This window comes from Haplochromis burtoni, unplaced genomic scaffold (assembly GCF_018398535.1).
Source record: "Haplochromis burtoni strain Fernald_Lab_line unplaced genomic scaffold, NCSU_Asbu1 Contig_13, whole genome shotgun sequence".
In the NCBI taxonomy this organism is placed as follows: Eukaryota; Metazoa; Chordata; class Actinopteri; order Cichliformes; family Cichlidae; genus Haplochromis; species Haplochromis burtoni.
In genome coordinates, this window is record NW_024582374.1 from 554387 (window position 1) to 575029 (window position 20643).

Genomic DNA, 20643 nt, shown 5'->3' on the forward strand with positions numbered 1-20643 from the left:
GCCGAATAACAGGAAAAAATAGCCTGTATTTCTGACTCATCTGAATGTTTTTGTTCTATTTAATGATTAAAAGAAGAACATGGCAGAATTGAAAAATCAATATTCAGCAGAATGATGGCTTGCCAGTGGTATGAAATGATCTACCCGTTAAAATGACTTATATCCGAAGCGTTCGCATGAACAAAAAAATACTGAATGAACTACCTTATGGCCTAATTTGCAAAAACAGAACCAAAACGTAACCAAATCGCCAGCATTTGTTAAGGAAACGCGGTAAGGTTAGCAAACTGGTGCGCATCCTCTTTCTGTAATTGGCCAAAACGCCTCCAGAAGTGATCATAAACCAATATGAGTCTGACTTCGCTGCAGCAAGCGGTGCAGCTCAGTCCGCTGTCTCTCGGCACCTAAACGCACATCCACGGTGCTGCCGACACTAATAATGATGATTTATATGTGGAAATTTTCCAGGGTCACTCCAACAGGCGTTGCCTGATACGAATGTGAAGTGCACACCGAATTTATTGCTTCAGCAGCTGCTGTGAGATGTTCGGCATTTGCCATGGCAAGAGGTCTGTTTCCATGGGGGTTCTTCAGAAAGCCTCTGTACATCCAGGTAAGAAAATCCATCTTCACTCTGGTGTGAAGTCCATTTAAAAATCTGTCGATGTATGTTTGCATGCGCTCGGATGTTACAGGGAGCCTAAATGAGTGACGCTGCGCTTGATTACTGTTAATTAAATATATATATATATATTTATTTATTTATTTTTATTTAACCTTCAGATATCTCACATGGATTTGGAGGTAATTTACAGAATACTGTGTAGGCTTCTTACAATGAGTCATAAAGTCACTTGATGCTCGACGACTCGACGGGACTCAACCATCCTCCTGATCTCCGTTACTGTAGCAACCACTTCCATGATGCATTTAGCTGGTTGCCATCCATTCAAAAGAGGCTTTTTTATGCTGCAAAAGTTTAAGATCTCCTTTGATTATGTAAGTCATTCAGATATGTCACGTAGATCTAGTGTGACATATCTAGAAGAGTCGCCAGATATTAATGGCTGTTTTACCTTCACTCAGCTGGATTAAGCACTGCAAACGTTTCATGCTTTGATGTAAGTTAATATAAAGTTCTAGATTTCTGTTTGATATGATACTGCTCCTCATTTGAGAATCTTTGAAAGAATATTGTGTAATCATTTTCTATGAGTGAAATTAGGTGAAGTCCACAGAGGAATTGTTCATAAGTAAAAATTAAACTGGGGAAGTCCCTCAAGGACAGGTGGAGGTCTCAGGAAACGAAATGCACAGTAGTAGTAGTAGTAGTAGCAAGTCAACTTCAGCGTGTTTTCCACTTAGCTAAAAAGGGTTAAATGCTTCACTTCTCTGTCAAACTATTGTTATTGCATTTTGTTTCGTTTGCTTTACCTAATTTAACAAATTTCCTTATCTAATCAGCACCATTTTCTTCACTCTTTTATCTCGGCAGCTGCTCCTGTTTGCTTCCTGTCCGTACTCATGCATGTTAGAAACAAAACTGTCAAATGCAGTGAAAAAAAGAAGAGACAGTCAGTCTCAAGGCGCAGCCACCAGTATCGCTCAGTTTTCTAGGCCACCCTAGCCTTCCAGTGATGACTTAAGAAGTGTCATTCAGTCATCCTTTGAGAGAAGCTATTTCCACTGAAATAGTGAAATACTTTATTTTATTGTGGGGGGGGCATATAAATAGTATTTTTTTTGCAACAGCACTAAACACTGCACTACTAAGCTGCCTGTAATAATAACAGTATTATTTGAAATGACTCAAATTCCATGAGTAGTTCAACTGTATATATATTATAACTGAAATCAGAAAGAATCGATGTTGTCTCCAAATGGAGCTGCACATGAAGCATTTCATCACAGGTAAAGATTCAAAAGATGTAAAATTTCAACCAAGAGATAAGAAAGAAAGGTCGAACATATGCACCAAGTCGGCTTAATATTATGACCACCGGCCTAATATTGTGTTGGGCCCCCTTTTGCTGCCAAAACAGCCCTGACCTATCAAGACATGGACGCCACTAATCCCCTGAAGGTGAGCTGTAGTATGGGGCACCAAGATGTTAGCAACAGATCCTTTAAATGGGGATGTGGGGCCTCCATGGATTGGACTTGTTTGTCCAGCACATCCAACAGATGCGTGATTGGAGGCTTCCCAGCAGAACATTGCCCAAACTGGTATACTGCCTCTTCTGGCTTGCCTTATTCCCATAGTACACCCTGGTCCCAGGTATTTCCCAGGCAAACGAGCCACATGCACTCAGCCATCCACATGATTTAAAAGAAACGTGTTATCACCTTCTTCCACTGCTCTGTGGTGCACCTTTGATGCTCACGTGCCCACTGGTGTCTGTGGCTGACTGGTCTGTGGCTATGCAGCCCCATGCACAACAAAGTGTGATGGACTGTGAATTCTGACATCTTTCTATCAGAAGCAGCATGAGCTTTTTCCTCAGTTTGAGCTACAGAAGCTCATCTGTTAGTTGGTCGTACTACAGCGCATTATGTATATTATTTAAATACTGCAACGATATCAGTAAAAGAGAAAAGATGCTTAAGATTTGTTGTTTTAGAACAACGGGAAGTGAATGGCAGGGTCTGCAAGTTATTATTGCATGCATCGCTGCAAAGGAAATGGCCACGATGTCAAAGAGCTAGATGTCTAACTTCAGAATAGAGAGAACAACTGCGATAAAGTTCACATGTGTTAACGTTTCTGTATTACTCAGGAGGATATTACAGGGGGAGGGGTTGTCTGCTGTCTGTACAGTTATGAGTCAGATCTTCATAATGTCTGTTCCAACAATGTGGCCTCCTTCTCACTTCAGAGACTTCGAAGAGAGAAGAAGCGGAGAAGCGTGGCCGGGCTGTTTCTGATGCATCTTTCTATCAGTCCTTTAGCTGCATCTCTCTTTATGTTGGCCCGCTTTTCTATTTGTCAGTGATATTAAGCAACCTCTCTGCAAATGAATCCTCCTGGCCTCTCCATCTTTTGTTTCTCTGTTCTCATGCCGTTCTCGTCCCTGCACAGAAGCCCATTAAACAGCAACCTCTGAGGGATAGCTTTATAATCATACATAATGGATGAATGGTGTGCACGCTGCAAAAACCAAGTGTCAGAACAGCAGAACAGTGATGTGGTGCTCGTGATCAGCTTAAATCTCCTCTCTGCTTCAACAGATCAACAGCAGGTGATCCTTTGTAATAGTACAGCACGTCCTCGATTTTTTCAATGTTATTTCACAAGACCTTCAGGGCTAAATACAGAAGCCTTTTAACAGAGCCGTGGGTTGGTTTAGAGGAGAGTTCAACCAGATGAAGACAGACTGTTTCTTTCCACCCACCTCAGCATATGGCCACAGTTCCCAGTCAGTCTCTAATTAATAGCTGTCACAGCAGCCACAATCAATATGGGCTCATTAGCCATGTTTGTGTAACTCTCTCAACTCACAAAGGGTCAATACATGATGCAGCAGATAGAAAAGCATAGGCCAGACTTGAAACGAAAGCCACAAACTATCGATTAGAAAAAGGCCAACCATGCATTTGTTTTCCCCATAGAGCACCATTTCCATAATGTTTTTGCTGTTGATGTATTTCAACTACAACACAATAGATGGGAGGTACACAGAGCACTTACTCGTGCGGTTACTGCTGTTAAATTTGCTGTGGATCTGCACGATCAGATTTGTAAGTACATCAATCAATAGACAAAGCAACAACGATGATATTTAAATAGCAAGAGTTCAGTGGATTTCCTGGTTTTTTGCAGGGCGCTTGCACGGTGATTGTGTCTCTTCCTGTTAAAAGGGGTTTTCTCCTTCCTACTGCTGCCAAGTGTTGCTCATAGGGTGTCACCTTATCATTAAGGTTCTTTCTCTAATAATCAAGGGTCTTTACCTTATGGTATAAATGAAGCTGTTGTTGTTGCTCGGGGTGACCATGGCTCAGGGGGTTGGGAAGCGTATCTGTAACTGGAAGGTCGCCGGTTCGATCCCCGGGCTCTCTGTCCTGGTCGTTGTGTTCTTGGGCAAGACACTTTACCCTACCGCCTACTGGTGTTGGCCAGAGGGGCCGATGGCGCGATATGGCAGCCTCGCTTCTGTCAGTCTGCCCCAGGGCAGCTGTGGCTACAACTGTAGCTGCCTCCACCAGTGTGTGAATGTGAGAGTGAATGAATAGTGGCATTGTAAAGCGCTTTGGGTGCCTTGAAAAGCACTATATAAATCCAATCTATTATTATAAATTGTCACTACATAAATAAAATGTAAGAGAAAATGGAGTTTTACTAATAGCATCATGAATCTTTAAGTGTCTGTCTGTCTGTCTGTTCTTCCTCTGTTTCAACAATCTAAGCCGGTGTTTAATTCCAATTTAAACACTAAACCTAAGCCTTAAATCTCAAATAATCCTGTGGAGATGTGGAAAAAGTGACATGCAGCCCAAGGTGCTAACCTTTACAGAATGTCACTCTGATGGTGTAAAACTCAAATTGGGGCCGACAAAATGTTTTATCAAATTTTATTTATTCTGTCTCTATGGTTTGTTGTTACAAATACTCAGCCATTCTATAATGCTGAGCGTTGTTTGGTTGAGAAAGTGACAGCCCACAATCTGCCCGTTTTGCACGGCTACGTTTTTAACAGTCACGATCATTCTCACACTCACACATCCACACTCAGTTGATGCAGCCTTACAACTGTCCTCTTTTCAGAACAGTAACTTTATGAACAAAAAGTTTAGGGGACGTTTTGAAACTGTAGATGCAAAAACATGAACAAGCACTGCACCGGGGTTTGATTTTCTTTCCAAAATAGGTTTCATTGGTACATAAATGATCTGAATGTTTCTCTTCCTCCTCACTCTTTGCTGGGAGTGAATGACTGATAACTGACATGTTTCTGTGGTTTTAAATCTTACTTCCTTTACTGTGTTTCTGCATCATTGACCAACAGGACACAAACCTCTTTAAACACCATAGAGACAGAATAAATAGATACTGACTTTGTGTGTTGCTTTTTCAGTGCCCTTAGTGAAACATAAAGTAAAATAATGTACTCAAACTTCACAGTCCCAAATGGCAGAGAGCCACTGTTAGCAATCAGCCAGTGAAATAGGTTCAGCATTTAATTTCTAGTGAGAGTTCAATTCAGTTCAATTCAGTTTTATTTGTATTGTGCCAAATTACAACAGCAGTCATCTCAAGGTGCTTTATAATGTAAGGTAGAGACCCTACAGTAATGCAGAGAAAACCCAGAGTGGGAACGAAAAACTCCCTTTTCACAGGAAGAAACCTCTGACACAACCAGGCTAAGGGAGGGGCAGCCATCTGCCACGACCGGTTGGGGGTGATGGGAGAGAGACAGGACCAAAAAAACATACTGTGGAACAGAGTCAGAGATTAATAATAACTAATAATTAAATGCAAAGAGGTGTGTAAACACACAGGGAGTGAACAATAAACTAAGGCATAACTATAAGATTTATCAAAAAGGAAGGTTTTAAGCCTGATGTTAAAAGCAGAGAACGTGTCTGCAAATGCAAACTGGAAGCTGGTTCCACAGAAAAGGAGACTGAAAGCTGAAGGCTTCTTCTCCCATTCTACTTTTAAATATCCCAACCACAAGTAAGTCAGCAGTCTGAGTGCCAAGTGCTCTATTGGGGTGATGAGGTATTATGGGGCCTTTAACTTTACAACAAAATAATGGTTCAATAGTGTGTTTATGGCATGATACACTGCCAACAAGCAACTCAAAATTAATCTAATTCTGCTTTTAAATGTTTAGTTGTTGTCTGCTCCTTTCATCCTAATAACACCAGGACTGAGTACCGTGAGATCTGAGGTCACTGCGTGGCAGAAAATTAGATTAGATAGTGACATATGGAGGCTGTCTGAAAGCAAAATTTCTGCATTATCTATGGTGCTGAAAGCAGAAAATGGTTGACAAAGCCATTTAGAAAGAGATACGAATGACAAATACTGCGTAATCTACTTTCCAATACTGGAAAAAATCAGATATTTGACTTTTATTACATTGTTAGATTGTCTTACAACTGCTATTAAACTATCATTGATGGGACAAAAGAAGAAGATGGATTGTAGAGTGCTACAGAGAGGAAGAAGATGAGGGGGACAGAGACAGAGTGACTTATGCCAATAAATAAATTGGATCTGAAAGGGGCAGAGGTGGGAAGCAGGGGGTGTCCATCACTGTCAAGCACTAAGTGCAAGAACCATTAATAGAGAAGGAAGTGGGACTGCGAAAAAGTCTGTTTTTGTTCACTAATGTTCTCCAGTTGGAAAAATGCCATATAGATCTAAGTGGAGTGTATATTTTATCAGGCAGGGAATTAGAAAGAAAATCAAAAGACACAGTAATGAGTCTGGAGTCACTCTAAATGTTTCACACAGCAGGCCGCGAACACCATTTACTGTTAATTACTGAGCACCTATTTAGAAGCAATTGCTTTAATGATGTACTCAGTGATACAACTCAGTTTAGAGCTTATTTGCATTCCTTTTACAGGCTTGTTCCCTTACTAATAGACCAAATGACCACTGAAAACATCAATTAAAATGTCTCTTTATTCACTTACACCAGACCATTACAACTGTAAACACATTTTTTATACTTATTTTCCAAATTGATTGAGCTTTCCATAATTATTTTCTTCAAAAAGTGGAACAGTAATGTTAATGATGGTACTGAGGTGCACTCTACGGCTTGTAAGTGACCTGCTTGAGTCATTTATTCACCCATAAATAAAAGCCATAGATAATACTGTGTTAAAGCAGTGCTAAGTTTGAATTTAGCATTTTCTCAGCAGCTGTGTAGCAACAAATTCATTCATCTTTTAGCCCTTAAACTTGTGTTAATTACTTTAATGACTGTGAGTCTGAATATTGTAAAAGGGAGACATCCATTAGTGGTACTGTGGTAGTACAGTTCTGTGAAAAAGTATTTGAATACTTCCTGATTTCTACGTTTTTGGCATATTTGTAAATGTTTCATATACTTTGGACAAATTTTATTTTGATTATTCTTAAAAAATTAATAATAACTTTCATTAACCACATTTTTTGGAAAGCTGAGTTAAATGTCACTAACACTACCCACACCTGTTGAATCAAAAAATACTTTAAATAGAACGTGTCTGGCAAAGTTAAAGGCTCTAAAACATCTGAAAAAGCAGCACACCATGCCACGATCAGCAGAGGTTTCAGGTGAAAACATTGTTGAGACCCTGCCTCACCCTGTCATGTGACTTATTGAGATCAACTGACACATGCGACAGATGTGAGTGGACATTAAGAAGTTTGGGTGTCACAATGGTTGCACCCATAACCTCTGCTGATAATCACCGATGGCCTTTTCCGCACCTTGGCTCATGTGATGAGGCACATGATCAATAGTAGTCGACGACCCTCTTAGGGAACTTCAAATCAGGGACTAGCCACCATTTGGGCTTAAAACTGAAGGCGCTTCTCGGATGCGAAGTGAAACGTCTTAAAGAAACTTAAAGAAGTCTAGTCGCTTGTCTTTCCGAGCTCCTTAGATGAAGTTAGATGCGTTCAAATACCTGGGATCGACCATCCAAAGCAATGCACAATGCACAAGAGAGGTGAATAAGAGAGTGCAGGCATGGTGGAATGGGTGGAGACGAGTGTCAAGGGTGACTTGTGACAGAAAGATAGTGCAAGAGTGAGAGGGAAAGTTTACAGGATGGAAGCGGGACCTGCTATGATGTATGGTTTGGAGATGTTGGCACTGATGGGAGGTGGCAGAGTTGAAGATGCTACGATTTCATACACGATTAAAATTTAGTACATCAGAGAGACAGCTTAAGTTAAGCAGTTTGGAGAGGCAAGGGTAAAATGGTTTGTAAAAAGGAGGGATAGTGGCTGTTAAATATGGACTTGCTAGGTATGAGGGGAAAAAAGACGAAGTTTGTGGATGTAGTGAAGCTGGACATGCGGAGTAGGATGATAGGGATCAGGTGAGATGGAGGCAGAGGCAGTAACATGCATGTGCTTGGACTGTAGGGGTCACTGTGGTGCCCCTAAAGGGAGAAGCCAAAATAAAGAAGTAGAAGAAGAGTAACATTACCACTGGTAGCAATTTTATTTATTAGCTAAAAACAAACAAACTATTTTTTTCTTCACTTTTTTTCTGAGGATCAAAGCACTAACACCATTAACTTGTCATTTAATATAATAATAATCATACAGCTTCAAATAACGAATGGCAGTACAACAAAACAAACCATCACTGTGTACAGGATGCAAGCAAGGAAACATTTTAACAGAAAAAAAGCTAAATCACTAAATTGACAAAAAACATAATGGAATCAGAAGAAGCTTTCCAATAATAGTATGTCTTAGAAAGAGATTTTAAAGAGGCCGCTGACTCTGCTGCCCTCATTTCTTCAGGCAGCCTGTTACTCAGTTTTGGATCTCTGCGTCAATGCCATCACTAGTTTGCAGCTTTTCCTCTGGAACAAATAAAAGCCCTCTGCCTGAGAGTCTCAGGCTATATACAGATCATATGCAAGAAAGAGGTCAGACACACAAGATGGTGAGAGGGCACGATGAGCCTTAAATGTCAACAGTCATTTGCTCTGTCAGCTGTCATCGAGCGGAAGGGGTACATCCTGTCACCAGTCCACCACACACACTCTCCCATACATGCCTACAGATAATTAAGCATCACCAGTTAGTCTAACATGCATGTGTAGGAGGAAGCCAGAGCATTTAGAGCATTTAACATTAATTAAATAAGGTGGAATTCTAAGTGCTTTTTGTCAGCAACTGGTGGAGAACAAAAACGGTGCTCAAACAAAGCAACAGCAGAATAAATGAATATTCTCAATGAATGCTAATCTTTCTTCTTCTATGTCTGCTGGGTATATAAACTGGTAATCTCAAGGAGGACATAACGTGCAATGAAAGTGTTTGGTTTAGAGATTGTTCTACTGCCCTCAAGTGGCAAAAACTAAAATTAATTTTTGCCATTTTTTGTTTGGTTTTTTTGCACCCCGCCCCCAACACTGTTAGCATACTGTTGTACAAGGCACACAACTAACCATTGAGAACAATGTGCAGTTCAGTCAAGGACATTGGAATCAACTCCTGAGCCACTTCTCCAAATGAATGATGTCAGTGTTCATTTGAAAGTTGTGTGTACTGGCCTTAAATTTGTTTTTTTTAGAAGATAAACCCATTAAAGTTAACTGTGTCAGACACACTCATCCATTTTTTTACTCTCTTATCTAAATCAGAATTGCTGTGGGCCTGGAGCCTGTCCCCGCTGTGTTAGGTTGAGAAGTGGGGTACTCCCTGGACAGGTCACAAGTCTATTGACGGGGTTGAATTAAGTTTTTAAAGAAGCAGAGTGTGTGGAAAACCTCAGCCTTTGCAAAAGACAAAACTGTGTTAATTATCCTGAATGCTGATTTGGGGGAAAACACTGTTTCCCCAAAGTTTAACTTGTAGTTTTGTTTCAAGGCCTCTGATTTTTTATGCATATTTGTGTTCCTGCACAATGCAATTGATGTCACTGTTCCGTTGTTGCGGTTTTCAAGTTAGTGATTTCTGATCATAACAAGCGAGCTGGCTTTGACATATAAAATATGTGGAGCGATGCTTCAGTCAACGTTAGCAGCAGGGTCCTGATTTTATCTATAAATGTGAATTAGAAAAAATGAAGTAAGGTACAGTGTGTGCTCATCAAATAAAGGAAGAGCAATGAACTGGCCTCAAGTAACAAATATGACTCTTATTCTCTCATTAATCTCCATTATGATGTGTCAAATCTCTAGTTTAACAGATCTGACAGTTTAATGCAATATCCAGATATCTGTATGCAGTTACAGTACTGAAACATAATAGAGTGCAGATTGGTTTTTTTGAAAGCCTGATATCACTCTGTGTATGAATTTAAAACAATGAACTCCCATAATACAGTTTTACAGTTGCAATTCACTCCAAAAGTAACGTAAATGTTTGAAATATGTTGCCAACAGGCGAGGTTCTCCTACCTGCACATGAAGTACCTGTTCTTCTCGTGGCTGGCAGTGTTCGTGGGGAGCTGGATAGTCTATGTGGAGTACTCGTCCTACACAGAGATGTGTCGTGGGCACGAGTGCAAAAACTCAATAGTGAGCATTTCATACTCCCATTATGTACCTGCCCAATCCCATCAGGTCCTACAAAATGTTTACAGTTCTGTGACAATTTCTTTTTTATTTTCCAGTGTGACAAATACAAAAAAGGAGTCATTGATGGCTCAGCCTGCAGCAGCTTGTGTGAGAAACAGACTCTTTACCTGGGAAAGTGCCTCACTGCCAACCCCAACAGCCAGGTCAGCTTTTTTTATATTTTTTTTATAAATGCAAACATCACTCTCCAGTCTGCTTTTTATTAATTTGGCTGCATCTTTATTTTAGGTTTACTCGGGGAGCTGGGGAGACCTAGAGGGTGTTATTAAGTGCCAGATGGAGGAGGCTCCTCGTTATGATTTGGGAGGTGAGCCCAGGAAAGAGACTTCTGCAGCCTTCAACAAACCAACCAAGGGAACCTCAGTGGAAAAGTTCAGAGAGATGATCACTGACCACCTAAAGGTTAGAAAGCCAAACACTAAATACTATCAGATCCAATTTCAAAGCTTCAGTTTGGATTTAAACCTCATTTAAAATACATTTCTTTACAGGCCAAAGTGGGGGATCAGGCAAACCTCGCTGAGCTGGCAACTCAAGTATTGTCCATTGCAGATGGCAATAAGGACAGCCATATCTCACTGCCAGAGGCTCGCTCCACATGGGCTTTGTTGCAGCTCAATGAATTCCTATTGGCTTTAGTCCTGCACGACAGAGAGCACACACCCAAGCTATTGGGCTTCTGTGGAGATCTATATGTCATGGAGAAAGTACCACACTCTCCCTTGTATGGGATTAGTCTACCCTGGATTATCGAAATGTGGATCCCTGCCGGTCTGCGCCGCAGCATGGACCAGTGGTTCACTCCATCCTGGCCACACAAGGCCAAGATCTCCATCGGACTGCTGGAGCTGGTCGAGGATATTTTCCACGGCACTTTCGGAAGCTTCCTCATGTGCGACGTGAGCGCCACCACTTTCGGTTACAACGACCGCCACGACTTGAAGGTGATGGACGCGCGCCACATCGTGCCTGAAGCCATCTTCCAAGAAGTCATCAGGCAGCAGCGCTGCGACGTGGACGAGGACTGTCTGTATGGAGCCGACTGCCTAACTTCCTGTGACCTCACAAAGCATCGCTGCACAACAGAAGTCACCAGGCCAAACTTAGCCAAAGCCTGCGACGCACTCAAGGACTACATTCTGAGGGGAGCGCCATCTGATATGAGCGAGGAGCTCGAGAAGCAGCTGTACGCTTGCATCGCATTGAAAGGTTCAGCAGAACAGATGGAAATTGAACATTCGCTCATTCTAAACAACCTCAAGACTTTGCTGTGGAAGAAAATCTCTCACACGAAAGATTCCTAATAAGCGAGGATTGCACAACAGCACAATGACTGACGCTTGCCCTTTAAGTTTATTAATAAAATGGACAATCATTTTCACCGTGGAAACTAATAATCCTGTGGTATTCAATGTTTAACAGATGTATTTTAAGTTGGCACTATAGGTGTCAGCAACATCACCAATATTAAATAATGTACACAAACGGACTCCGTTAGGATTAACTGCAGTAAACTGAGTGCAATTTTTTTTGAAACAAGGATGAAGGTGAATAATAAATTTGAAGTAAGGTCCTGCATGTTCTTTTGGGTAGCTTGTGTACTATATGCTGACTGAGCCTATGGGTGTAATGAACAGTCTTCCAAGGCTTCCAGTGGATATCCAGTTCAACACTATTTTTGGCAAATCCCTGTTTTGCTCTTTTTGACCTACTTAGATTAACTAAACTTTACAAAAACAAAAGATATTTTTAATATTAAAATAGTCTCAAGAGCCACCCATTACAGCAAATGCCGTAGGAAAAAAAAAAAACTCACAAGAGGACCAATTCCTTTTCAATAGCTTTATTAGAACAAATTTCCTCATTCGGAACGGAGCAGACCAACGCCTTAATCTGCAGCCTCCTGTTCCTGAGCCCGGAGGAAGCTGGCCTTCTTCTGGGCGACGCGGTCTTTCCTCTGGGCCAGAGAGAGCTTGGCACGGTTCCACCTTCGCAGAAACACACATAGACACAATTAGAATTTAGTTTAAATTAATTGCGTCAGAGCCGCTGTGGCAAAACTAGTTCAAAAAGGCACTGGAGTCATGGTATTCCCTATGAATTAGCCTAGATCTCAAACTGACATTTCCCTCCCAATTTCAAATTTCAGTTCTGAGAAAGAGTAAAGCAAAGCCCAGGTATCACTTCTCACCTCTTCTTCTTGACTTCTTTGGGAGGCTTCTTTTCATGGACTGGGTTCTCGCGAATGGCAGCATGAGCCTTTTTGTACATTTCCTCAATCTGAAAAATGGATAACGACTCAATCTTATGTCCTAAAAAAATACAGATTTTGGATTTCACAATGTACACACACACACACACACACAAGAATAGATTCGATTATTATCATTTGGCTGATTTTTCAGCCCTAAACTATTCTAAGAACCAAAATGTTCAAATAGTGGCAACTACATCAATGATGAAATGCTTCATTCGTGCACCGCATCGCTCATTCCCCACACCGAAATCCTGCTCTCTCACTTTACCAGCTGAAGTAGCTCCGCTAAAATTGCTCAACACACAAAACTAAGCTGGCAAATGTGTTGTGCAAATGTTCTATGCTGAGACGTACAAAGGCACAAATTTGCTGTGATTGATCTAAGAATTGTAAGTCAACAGCTTAGCCTCAGGAAGTGACATGAGATCACTTTAGAACTGAATCTCAAACCATTATCACACATTTTGAAAACCATCAATACCCTGTCACTGGGATTAGAATGTTCTAGTTAATTACTTTGTGAATGGCAAAGGGCCATTGCTTAGTAAAGCCCAAGCTTAACCTAGATTAACTACAGTTACAGTGCACAAGGTTCAATAAAACAAACAAAAAAAACCCAATATACTCCAACACTAAAGAAAACTAGAGCCCCCTGCCACCTGAAATTTGACTAAATCTATGAATCCACACAAAACTCAAAGGTAATTTTATAATGCAGAAAGTAAACTTGCTGAATCAGGGGCGACTCCATTCTTGATGAAGCGAGAGAACTGTTTCTTGTAAGCGTCCTCATCCTCCTCCATCAGATAGCTCATGTACTCAGACACGTTGATGCCCATGATGTGCTTGCGGTGGACCTCAGCGTTGAACTCTTTGCTCTCTGTATCATACCCAGGGAAGCGCTTGGTGCTGCAGACAAAAAAAAAAAAAAGAGAAAGCACTGTTGATATGCAGTGCAGATTCCACACACTTGGTCTTATCTGTGTCTATTTAAATTAGTCTTCGAATACAAAAATGGTTCAGTTAAGAAAGTTGTCAGATTTTCACTTCGGTTTCCAATAAGTTCACTTAGCCAAGACCAAGGCTACGTCCACACTAATGCGTTTTCGTTTGAAACCGCATCATTTTCTCTCCCTTTTGGCCTCCTGTCCACACTGAGACGGCATTTTGGCTGATGGAAGACGTAGCGTTTTGAAAACGCTCTCGAAAAAGCACACATTTCGCAGTGGGGACAGCAAAAACGCAGACTTTCTAAAACGATGACGCATGTTAGTCATATGAAGCAGTCATGTGACAAATTAAACTAAGATAGCAGTTTAATATTTTGTTTGCTCTCAATTTTGACAGCCCTATTAAAGATTAATATCAGTCTGTACATGCTCCAGATCTTCAAATTCTTTAACTCTCACTCGCTTTTGCAACTTTGTACTTTTGCGTTACTCGCAGCAACAACTCCACCTCATTGTTAGTCCATTTAAAAAAAACTCTGTGCTTTTCTCAACATTCTGCCGCGACGGTCTAAAGAGCCAGAAAGGAAATAATAAATGAGGCAGGTCAAAAAACTTCTTTCGTTTCAAGCGTGCGCAGTACTGGAGCATAAGTGCTTTCGGCCGTTTCAATGTGGACGCACAACTCTGAAAACGACTGAAAACGCTAGTGTGGACGCGGAGTGTTTTCAGACAAAAATGCCATTTTCAAATCTATCCGGGCTAGTGTGCCTACCCTACTCCACTTTCCAGTGATCGGGCATTGTTTTTAAAGATTTGGACATTCTAGTTTTCTGTTCTCACTGAGAATGCGGTTTCAGTCTCTTTGGCTTTTTATGTTTCTACTGTTTGCAGAGGAGCATCTATTCTCTCCCTGCCACACGCAGCTAACACTTTCAGTAAATGAGGTCAAACAAACTGCCTCTAGGTGCATTACTGCCATCTTCAGGGAGCATAGGTGCATTACAAGATATCAAGTGCAGACTAAGAAGTAAAAGAAATTATTTTAAGAATTAGTTACATAAACCATTTTAGTTCTAATTTTTAAAAAAAAAAAATGCGCTTTTTAAAATAGTGGCCTCCCCAGAACAAACTAAATATACTTTCTGTCAAGCAAATGATAGCGGGTAAGATGAACTAGTGAAATAAATCTACTTAACAACATGCTTTTAAAAGAAAAAGGCATCGAGATCAAAATACAGCCTGAAGTTATTTTTGAACCCAACACATTTACTCATATTTGTGCAATGCAGTGTAAAGTATTCTAAATGTCATAAATGTATAAAAAGAATCAATGATCTCAAATCGCTATCTATATTTATTTTTATTTTTTTTAACTAATGGACAATTTTACATACAAAACCTACAATGTTCACAAGTAAAATATGCCGTGCCGTCCACAGTCAACCTTTACTGTTACTTTTGCAAGTCTGGACACACTGCTACTGTTAGGCTACAGCAATCACCAGAAACTCACGAATACCTTTTTTCCCCCCCAACATCGATCGTCACCGATGAATAGCGGCGAAATTAAAGGACTCTGATATGAGATTATTCTTTTTGATCCACCCTGTATGGCTGGAGACTTAAAAACATGCCACTAATTGCTGCTCTCTTGTCTCACAGGCTTCACATATTGCAAAACTCTGTTTCAATTACAAAAATCAATACAATTCCACACAGAACAGCTGCAGGATCAAGCATTATCCACCTGCAATTAGGCATACTGTTTGTGTAGCTTGCGAGTTCAGATACACTGATGGTAGTGAGTAATACAGCCACCCGAAAGCGGAGGATATCAGCTGCCTCGTTTTACACTTGATCTTCAGATCGATCAATTACTTCCACGTGTCTGCGTTTGTAAGACGAGTAACAGCAGGATAACATTCAGCAGTTTAACGTTTGTAGCTTGTATATGAAAAAATAAATACAAATCCTGATGCTTATTTTATTATTGCTTTCCTGCTCGGTCCGACTCAATAACTGTGCAGCGATTAACTCCGTAAAACGGCGGATCCTTAACTGTGCCAACAGAATAATAAACAGGCTAGCGGGAATCTGATCGTTTTATCTTTTACTTTTCATGCTGAGGAAAAGATAACCGTCCCACGTGTTCACCGCAGCACTTAAAGCGGCAATCCAAAGACCCGCTTCTGTTCTTCGTTTTTTGTTTAAGTAACACAAGTTTGGACGTTTCTGACAGCATTCGGACGACCGCTTTGTTGTTCTTTTTATAAGTCCATCTTCTACAAAGACTCATCCGACACAATGCACTGGCAGTCTCATTCAAAATTTGCAACACTGACAAGCTGATGGGTAATTTGAAAGAAAAGGGGCCAGGTGGTGGGTGTGTTACGAGATGCACACATTTTTAAAGCAATGCTCTCTCTGACGACAGACTATTACATGTAATCATTCCCACACCTAATAGCCCTACTTATTCTCTGCTGAAGAGAGGTAAGTGACACATTCTCCCACTCAAAACACCTGTGGTTCTGACTGAGGTACTGTGATTGAAACCAACCACTTTTACCGAGCTGCTTCTGCAGAGTCTTGAAATAATTCAAAAGCACTGTCACACGATAGGATTCAATTCACAAACAACTGCTTTTCTACTGCCACCCAAACCAACTGAGGTACTTCAGTAATCACTTTATGACACGGTAGTAACAGCCTTCAACTCAAAGACGCTTTATCAAAACAAATTGGTGGAAAACTCAAAGACAACAAGCTCAACATAAAAGGTCTTTTGCTCAGCGGTGCAGGCAACACTAATAATGGTAATGATAAATATTTTCTGTCAAATTTCCTCAGTCAGCACATGCAATACCAAGACCGAAACTAACCCTTACATGTAACCAACTTCTAATTGCTGAGACTTGGCCAAATGCTTTCCATGAAGGTCTGTAGCACCAAGATGTTTGAACGTTTTATTTTCTGCATGCATCTATAGCATTTACAGGGCTTTTAGACTTTAACTAGACCTAATGATTTACTCCTTATGACATCCACACAAAATATTACAGGATGTAAGACCGTCCCTTAAGCAATTTCTCAAAAGTATAAATATTTTAAGAACTAAATTGCTGGAGCGTTTTTTGCAACGGGAGCTAGAAAAGCATTTTTGCTGCCCAGCACCAAAATGTGATATGCCAGGCAGCACACCTCACACCTGGGTATGTTTTGTTTTTTTGTGTCTGTAGAAGTTACCTGTGTGGAATGGACAGGCCTCCATCCACAGCCCCCTTCAGGGCACCGAACACCTTGTTGCCTGTGGTGGTTCTAGCAAGCCCAGCATCCAGGTAGCAGGAGAAAGCGCCTGGCTGACCATCAATGCTCTCCACGTTGAACTCGTCACCTGTCACCTCGACCTGGCCTTCGTACACCTTATCCAGGCCAAACTTGTTCAGGAGCTGCGCACACAAAATGTCATTTAAGAGATTTAACAGCTGGATATTTCTGGATCAGCAATCAAAAACCTTTATTCTGGTTTCCAAGACTTTATCTATACAAATTTGCCCCGATTTCAGCAAATCGTTAAGAGGCTGACATCTGCTTAAACATTCTCAAAGGACTATGAATTTCATCGCTAAAATTTCAGGTCACTTTAAGTCTCTTGGAACAGGTTTAATACATACTCTGCGGGCCAGCAGCAGACCAGTGCAGTAGGCTGCGGCGTAGTTTGTCAAGCCCACAGTGACTCCATACTTTGGCAGCTCGTGTGAGTAGGCCGCACACACGATCATATCACCCTCAATCTTGGCATAGGCGATCTGCAACACAAGCGCAAGGAAATGAATTCACAGGAGGAGAAAAATCTTGAAGGTGTATTTATACTCTGGACTATAAAGCAGCTCAGCATGATGCTGCTGCACATCACAGTGATTTAATGGCAACTAATTTTAAACTTTTTATAGATTTAGCGAGATTTGGTTATTAGAATATTGCAGCTAAGAAAAGGGAAACTGACTTGGTAATAAAATAAACCTGATCTCTAGAGATGAAAGTAAGTGAATTTCGGGGTGCGTGCTTTTTTCTTTTCTTGTGACGCTTAATTTTGATCTGCATGAGCAAGCCAGACTTACTGCTGTCATAGTTATACCAGCACCGACTTGAATTAGCTTAAGTCTGCAAGGCTCTGTTCATCAAAAACTACTGTGCTGTACCTGAGAAGTACGCATGTGCACAGCTTTTTACCCTTGAATTAAGATGGGCATGAAGGATATGAGCTGTTAAAATGATCTACAAGCCAGCTACTACCCAGCAAACATGGCTGAAACAGTAGAACCATTTTCCCAATCAAATCTTCCTGCATTACGAAGGCAAAAATGGTACGATAGATGGCAGGATGTTAAGGTTCTTAACAGCAACCCAGCTGTTTCTGACAAATTAAGCAATTCTAAACATTAATGCAATGAAGAAACGAAACTGATGTGCCATTCTGTAAAAATGACTGACGAACACTTCAGTTATCAAATTATTAGGGCTGTCAACCTTAACGTGATTAACATTTTTAACGTATTTAACCCATCTGGAAGACAGAATGGACAATCTTTGGACAAACTGCCCGAAATGTGTTGACAGAGACATGTGATGATGGATTAATCCGCGTTAACACATCAACTTTGACAGCCTACAAATTATTAAAGTCAACGTCACAAACACCTACTACCATTAACATGTTTTTAAAAATATACACATCACTTCTCTGCCCCTGACATCAGCATTATAAATGATTAACACAAGTGGTTTGGTGGATCTGTCAGCTGATTTGAGTAAAAAGTGGACCTCAGAGTGAGGTACAGAGGAACACCAACAGCATATACTCTGACCCTTTCTCAGCCAAATGTTGTAGGGGCTGTCAGATATTTTGACCTCCTGCAGTTATAATGGTGCAGGTGCAACAAATGCTTACCTGGCAGATGATGTCCCTGTTGGAGAAGCGGACAATCATCCGGTACTTGGGTGTGTTGTACTTATTCTTGTCCTGAACGACCAGGCGCTTGCGAGCAAAGAAGTCAGTCTTGCCCTCTGTCAGACACAGAAATCATGAGTTACTAACAGAACGACAGCCATAATAAGACAAACATGAGACGACTGGGAGCATCACGGGTATGGGTTACCTCTCCTCCTCCTGAATTTGACCTGGTACCTCTTAAAGTAGGCCTTGTTCTTCACCACTTTAACAAAACCCTGAAAAAAGAAGTATCAACTTAACAGCAAGTTCAAAAACTAATACAGACCTTAACTCCTCAGTGAGACACTTGGAGATTGGTTTATAATGCTGCTATGAGCTGGACTGTCACTGTCAGATAGAAGAACTACAGTCGGTTAACATCAGCTAGCCGACCCAATGAAAATCAACGGGAGGAGTTAGCATAACTGCTAAGTAGGGCAGTCGCTAAGCTACAGGACCAAACGTAGTTTTAAAAATATTAATTAAGAGGACGTGATCTTAAGGACCTACTGGTCACACATCAATGTAAAAGTTTCAAACATTTTACAGACAACAGGAAGCGGTAACTTTGTAAAGGCAGCAGGTAGGCCACGTTTAAGCAGACCAGGGTAGGCATTGGCAAGACTGAATCTATCTTCATCTGAACACCAGCAATGTGTTTTCAAACATCTGACACCACACAGCACAAGATGTACGCCTAATGTATACATATAGGCACATATGTGGACAGATTACAAACCATTTTGCAGTCTTTTTGTCTCCTTATGAAGGAGCCCGGAGCCAAAGACTGGGGCTTGACTCCGCTGCACTGGAAAAAGGAAGATCATCGTGCGCACGCTCAGTAAGTACCGCGTCACAGGATGAGCCGTGCCGCTTTGGAACCTTGGATTCACAACACTGCCTCCTAGAGAGCTGGGGAAGCTATTTACCCGATTATCTGCTTGGGGTTTTGGTGTGTGTTTTGTTTTGTTTGTTTGTTTGTTTTTGGTGTTTTAACAATCCCGTGTAAAATCATTTAGATTACATCACATTTCCAACCTCATCCCCTCAGAATCAGCTGGTCTTTTTGCTCCTATCTCAGCCTGTTGTAGGCAGAAAGCGATAGTAAGTCTCGACAAATGCATGTTTCATGAAACACGTCACCAAAGTTGAGGTGTATGTCAAGTTTGCAGCTGCATTCCACTTAGGTCCTTCAGTTTCAGACTCTTTGTGCATAGCCACTGACACACCCTGTCATGGACAATGAATAGAGTCAATTTCAAGCCTAGTTAACTTGCAAGTTGTAATGTCTGCTGTGGAAAAGCTCTGCTGCTTAAAGTTTCATTTATCTACTTTAACTTTTTTCCTCAGAATAATCCACAGACACAAACGCGACCTCTTTTTCAACCTGTTGCAAATAAAGTGAAAGTGGAGTGTCTCAGTAATGTTCCCAGACAGGAAAAACACTGTTGAAATGTAGTGTCAGTTTTCAGTTCACAGATGCACCAAAAACTGCTAACTGTTAGTTCGTGATTTATTGATGTAGACAGGGAACCTCACACAGACAAAATAGTAAGATATAGAGTGGCACTAGGTTCTGTGCCAGGACCAATACTTTTCACATTTTTCATGCTTCCAGACATAGCCAGCACTCGGTGTCTCAGGAGGGCAATGCTGTCCCATCCTGGGCAGCTCCTGTTCAACCTCATGCCCTCTGGTAGGAGGTACAGGTGTTTAAAGTCACCTTTTTTTTCCTGGGCCATCAGAACATTGAACAATAAGGCCAGTGATTGGACTTAGTGAGCCTCACTCACCACCCCCTACCTGTTAATATTCAGTACGATTTTCACACAAACACCAGCATAACATGGCACAATATACAATAACACCCACAACATGGCTGTTGCAAAAATAAAGGAATCTTTACCTTTATCTTTACAGCACTTTAACCTAACCGAGCCATTGATACAAGTCATGATGGATCCTTTGTTTCATGATGTTTGCCCCCAATCTATGTCGCAGCTGAAATCAATGCTAATCAGATCAATAGCACTGCGAGATACTGCACTGATTGATTTGGTATCAATCAGAAATCAAGTAAATAGAGGGTGTGTCTTAACACAATAAGACACACTTTTCAGCTTTTCATGTATTTGGAAACTGGGTTTTTTGAAGACGTGGAATGTAAATGTGTCTGT

At 41.0% G+C, this 20643-nt stretch overlaps 2 protein-coding genes across 2 annotated transcripts; one reads left to right on the top strand and one right to left on the bottom strand.

Moving 5' to 3' along the window:
• The first annotated feature begins 336 nt into the window (after window positions 1–336).
• dipk1a (divergent protein kinase domain 1A) lies at window positions 337–12249 on the top strand. Its single transcript, XM_005919818.3, has 5 exons — window positions 337–613; window positions 10072–10206; window positions 10302–10409; window positions 10495–10668; window positions 10758–12249. The coding sequence occupies exons 1-5, from the start codon at window positions 560–562 to the stop codon at window positions 11568–11570; spliced, it is 1284 nt and encodes a 427-aa protein (XP_005919880.1). The 5' UTR covers window positions 337–559; the 3' UTR covers window positions 11571–12249.
• On the bottom strand, window positions 12094–19342 carry LOC102293627 (60S ribosomal protein L5). Its single transcript, XM_005919814.3, has 8 exons — window positions 19206–19342; window positions 18633–18702; window positions 18425–18540; window positions 17148–17282; window positions 16720–16922; window positions 13255–13432; window positions 12458–12546; window positions 12094–12254 (listed from the first exon to the last, which is right to left on the bottom strand). The coding sequence occupies exons 1-8, from the start codon at window positions 19206–19208 to the stop codon at window positions 12155–12157; spliced, it is 894 nt and encodes a 297-aa protein (XP_005919876.1). The 5' UTR covers window positions 19209–19342; the 3' UTR covers window positions 12094–12154.
• Window positions 19343–20643: the final 1301 nt, after the last annotated feature.

Excerpts from the sequence above, each read along its gene's own strand:
- dipk1a (XM_005919818.3), top strand. The coding sequence starts at position 560 with ATGGCAAGAGGTCTGTTTCCATGGGGGTTCTTCAGAAAGCCTCTGTAC. Across the intron at positions 614-10,071 it reads GAAAGCCTCTGTACATCCAG|GCGAGGTTCTCCTACCTGCA; the intron begins GTAAGAAAATCC and ends TGTTGCCAACAG. Across the intron at positions 10,207-10,301 it reads ACGAGTGCAAAAACTCAATA|TGTGACAAATACAAAAAAGG; the intron begins GTGAGCATTTCA and ends TTTATTTTCCAG.
- LOC102293627 (XM_005919814.3), bottom strand. Across the intron at positions 16,923-17,147 it reads GTCTGCTGCTGGCCCGCAGA|CTCCTGAACAAGTTTGGCCT; the intron begins GTATGTATTAAA and ends TTGTGTGCGCAG. Across the intron at positions 12,547-13,254 it reads ATGGAGTCGCCCCTGATTCA|ATTGAGGAAATGTACAAAAA; the intron begins GCAAGTTTACTT and ends TCCATTTTTCAG.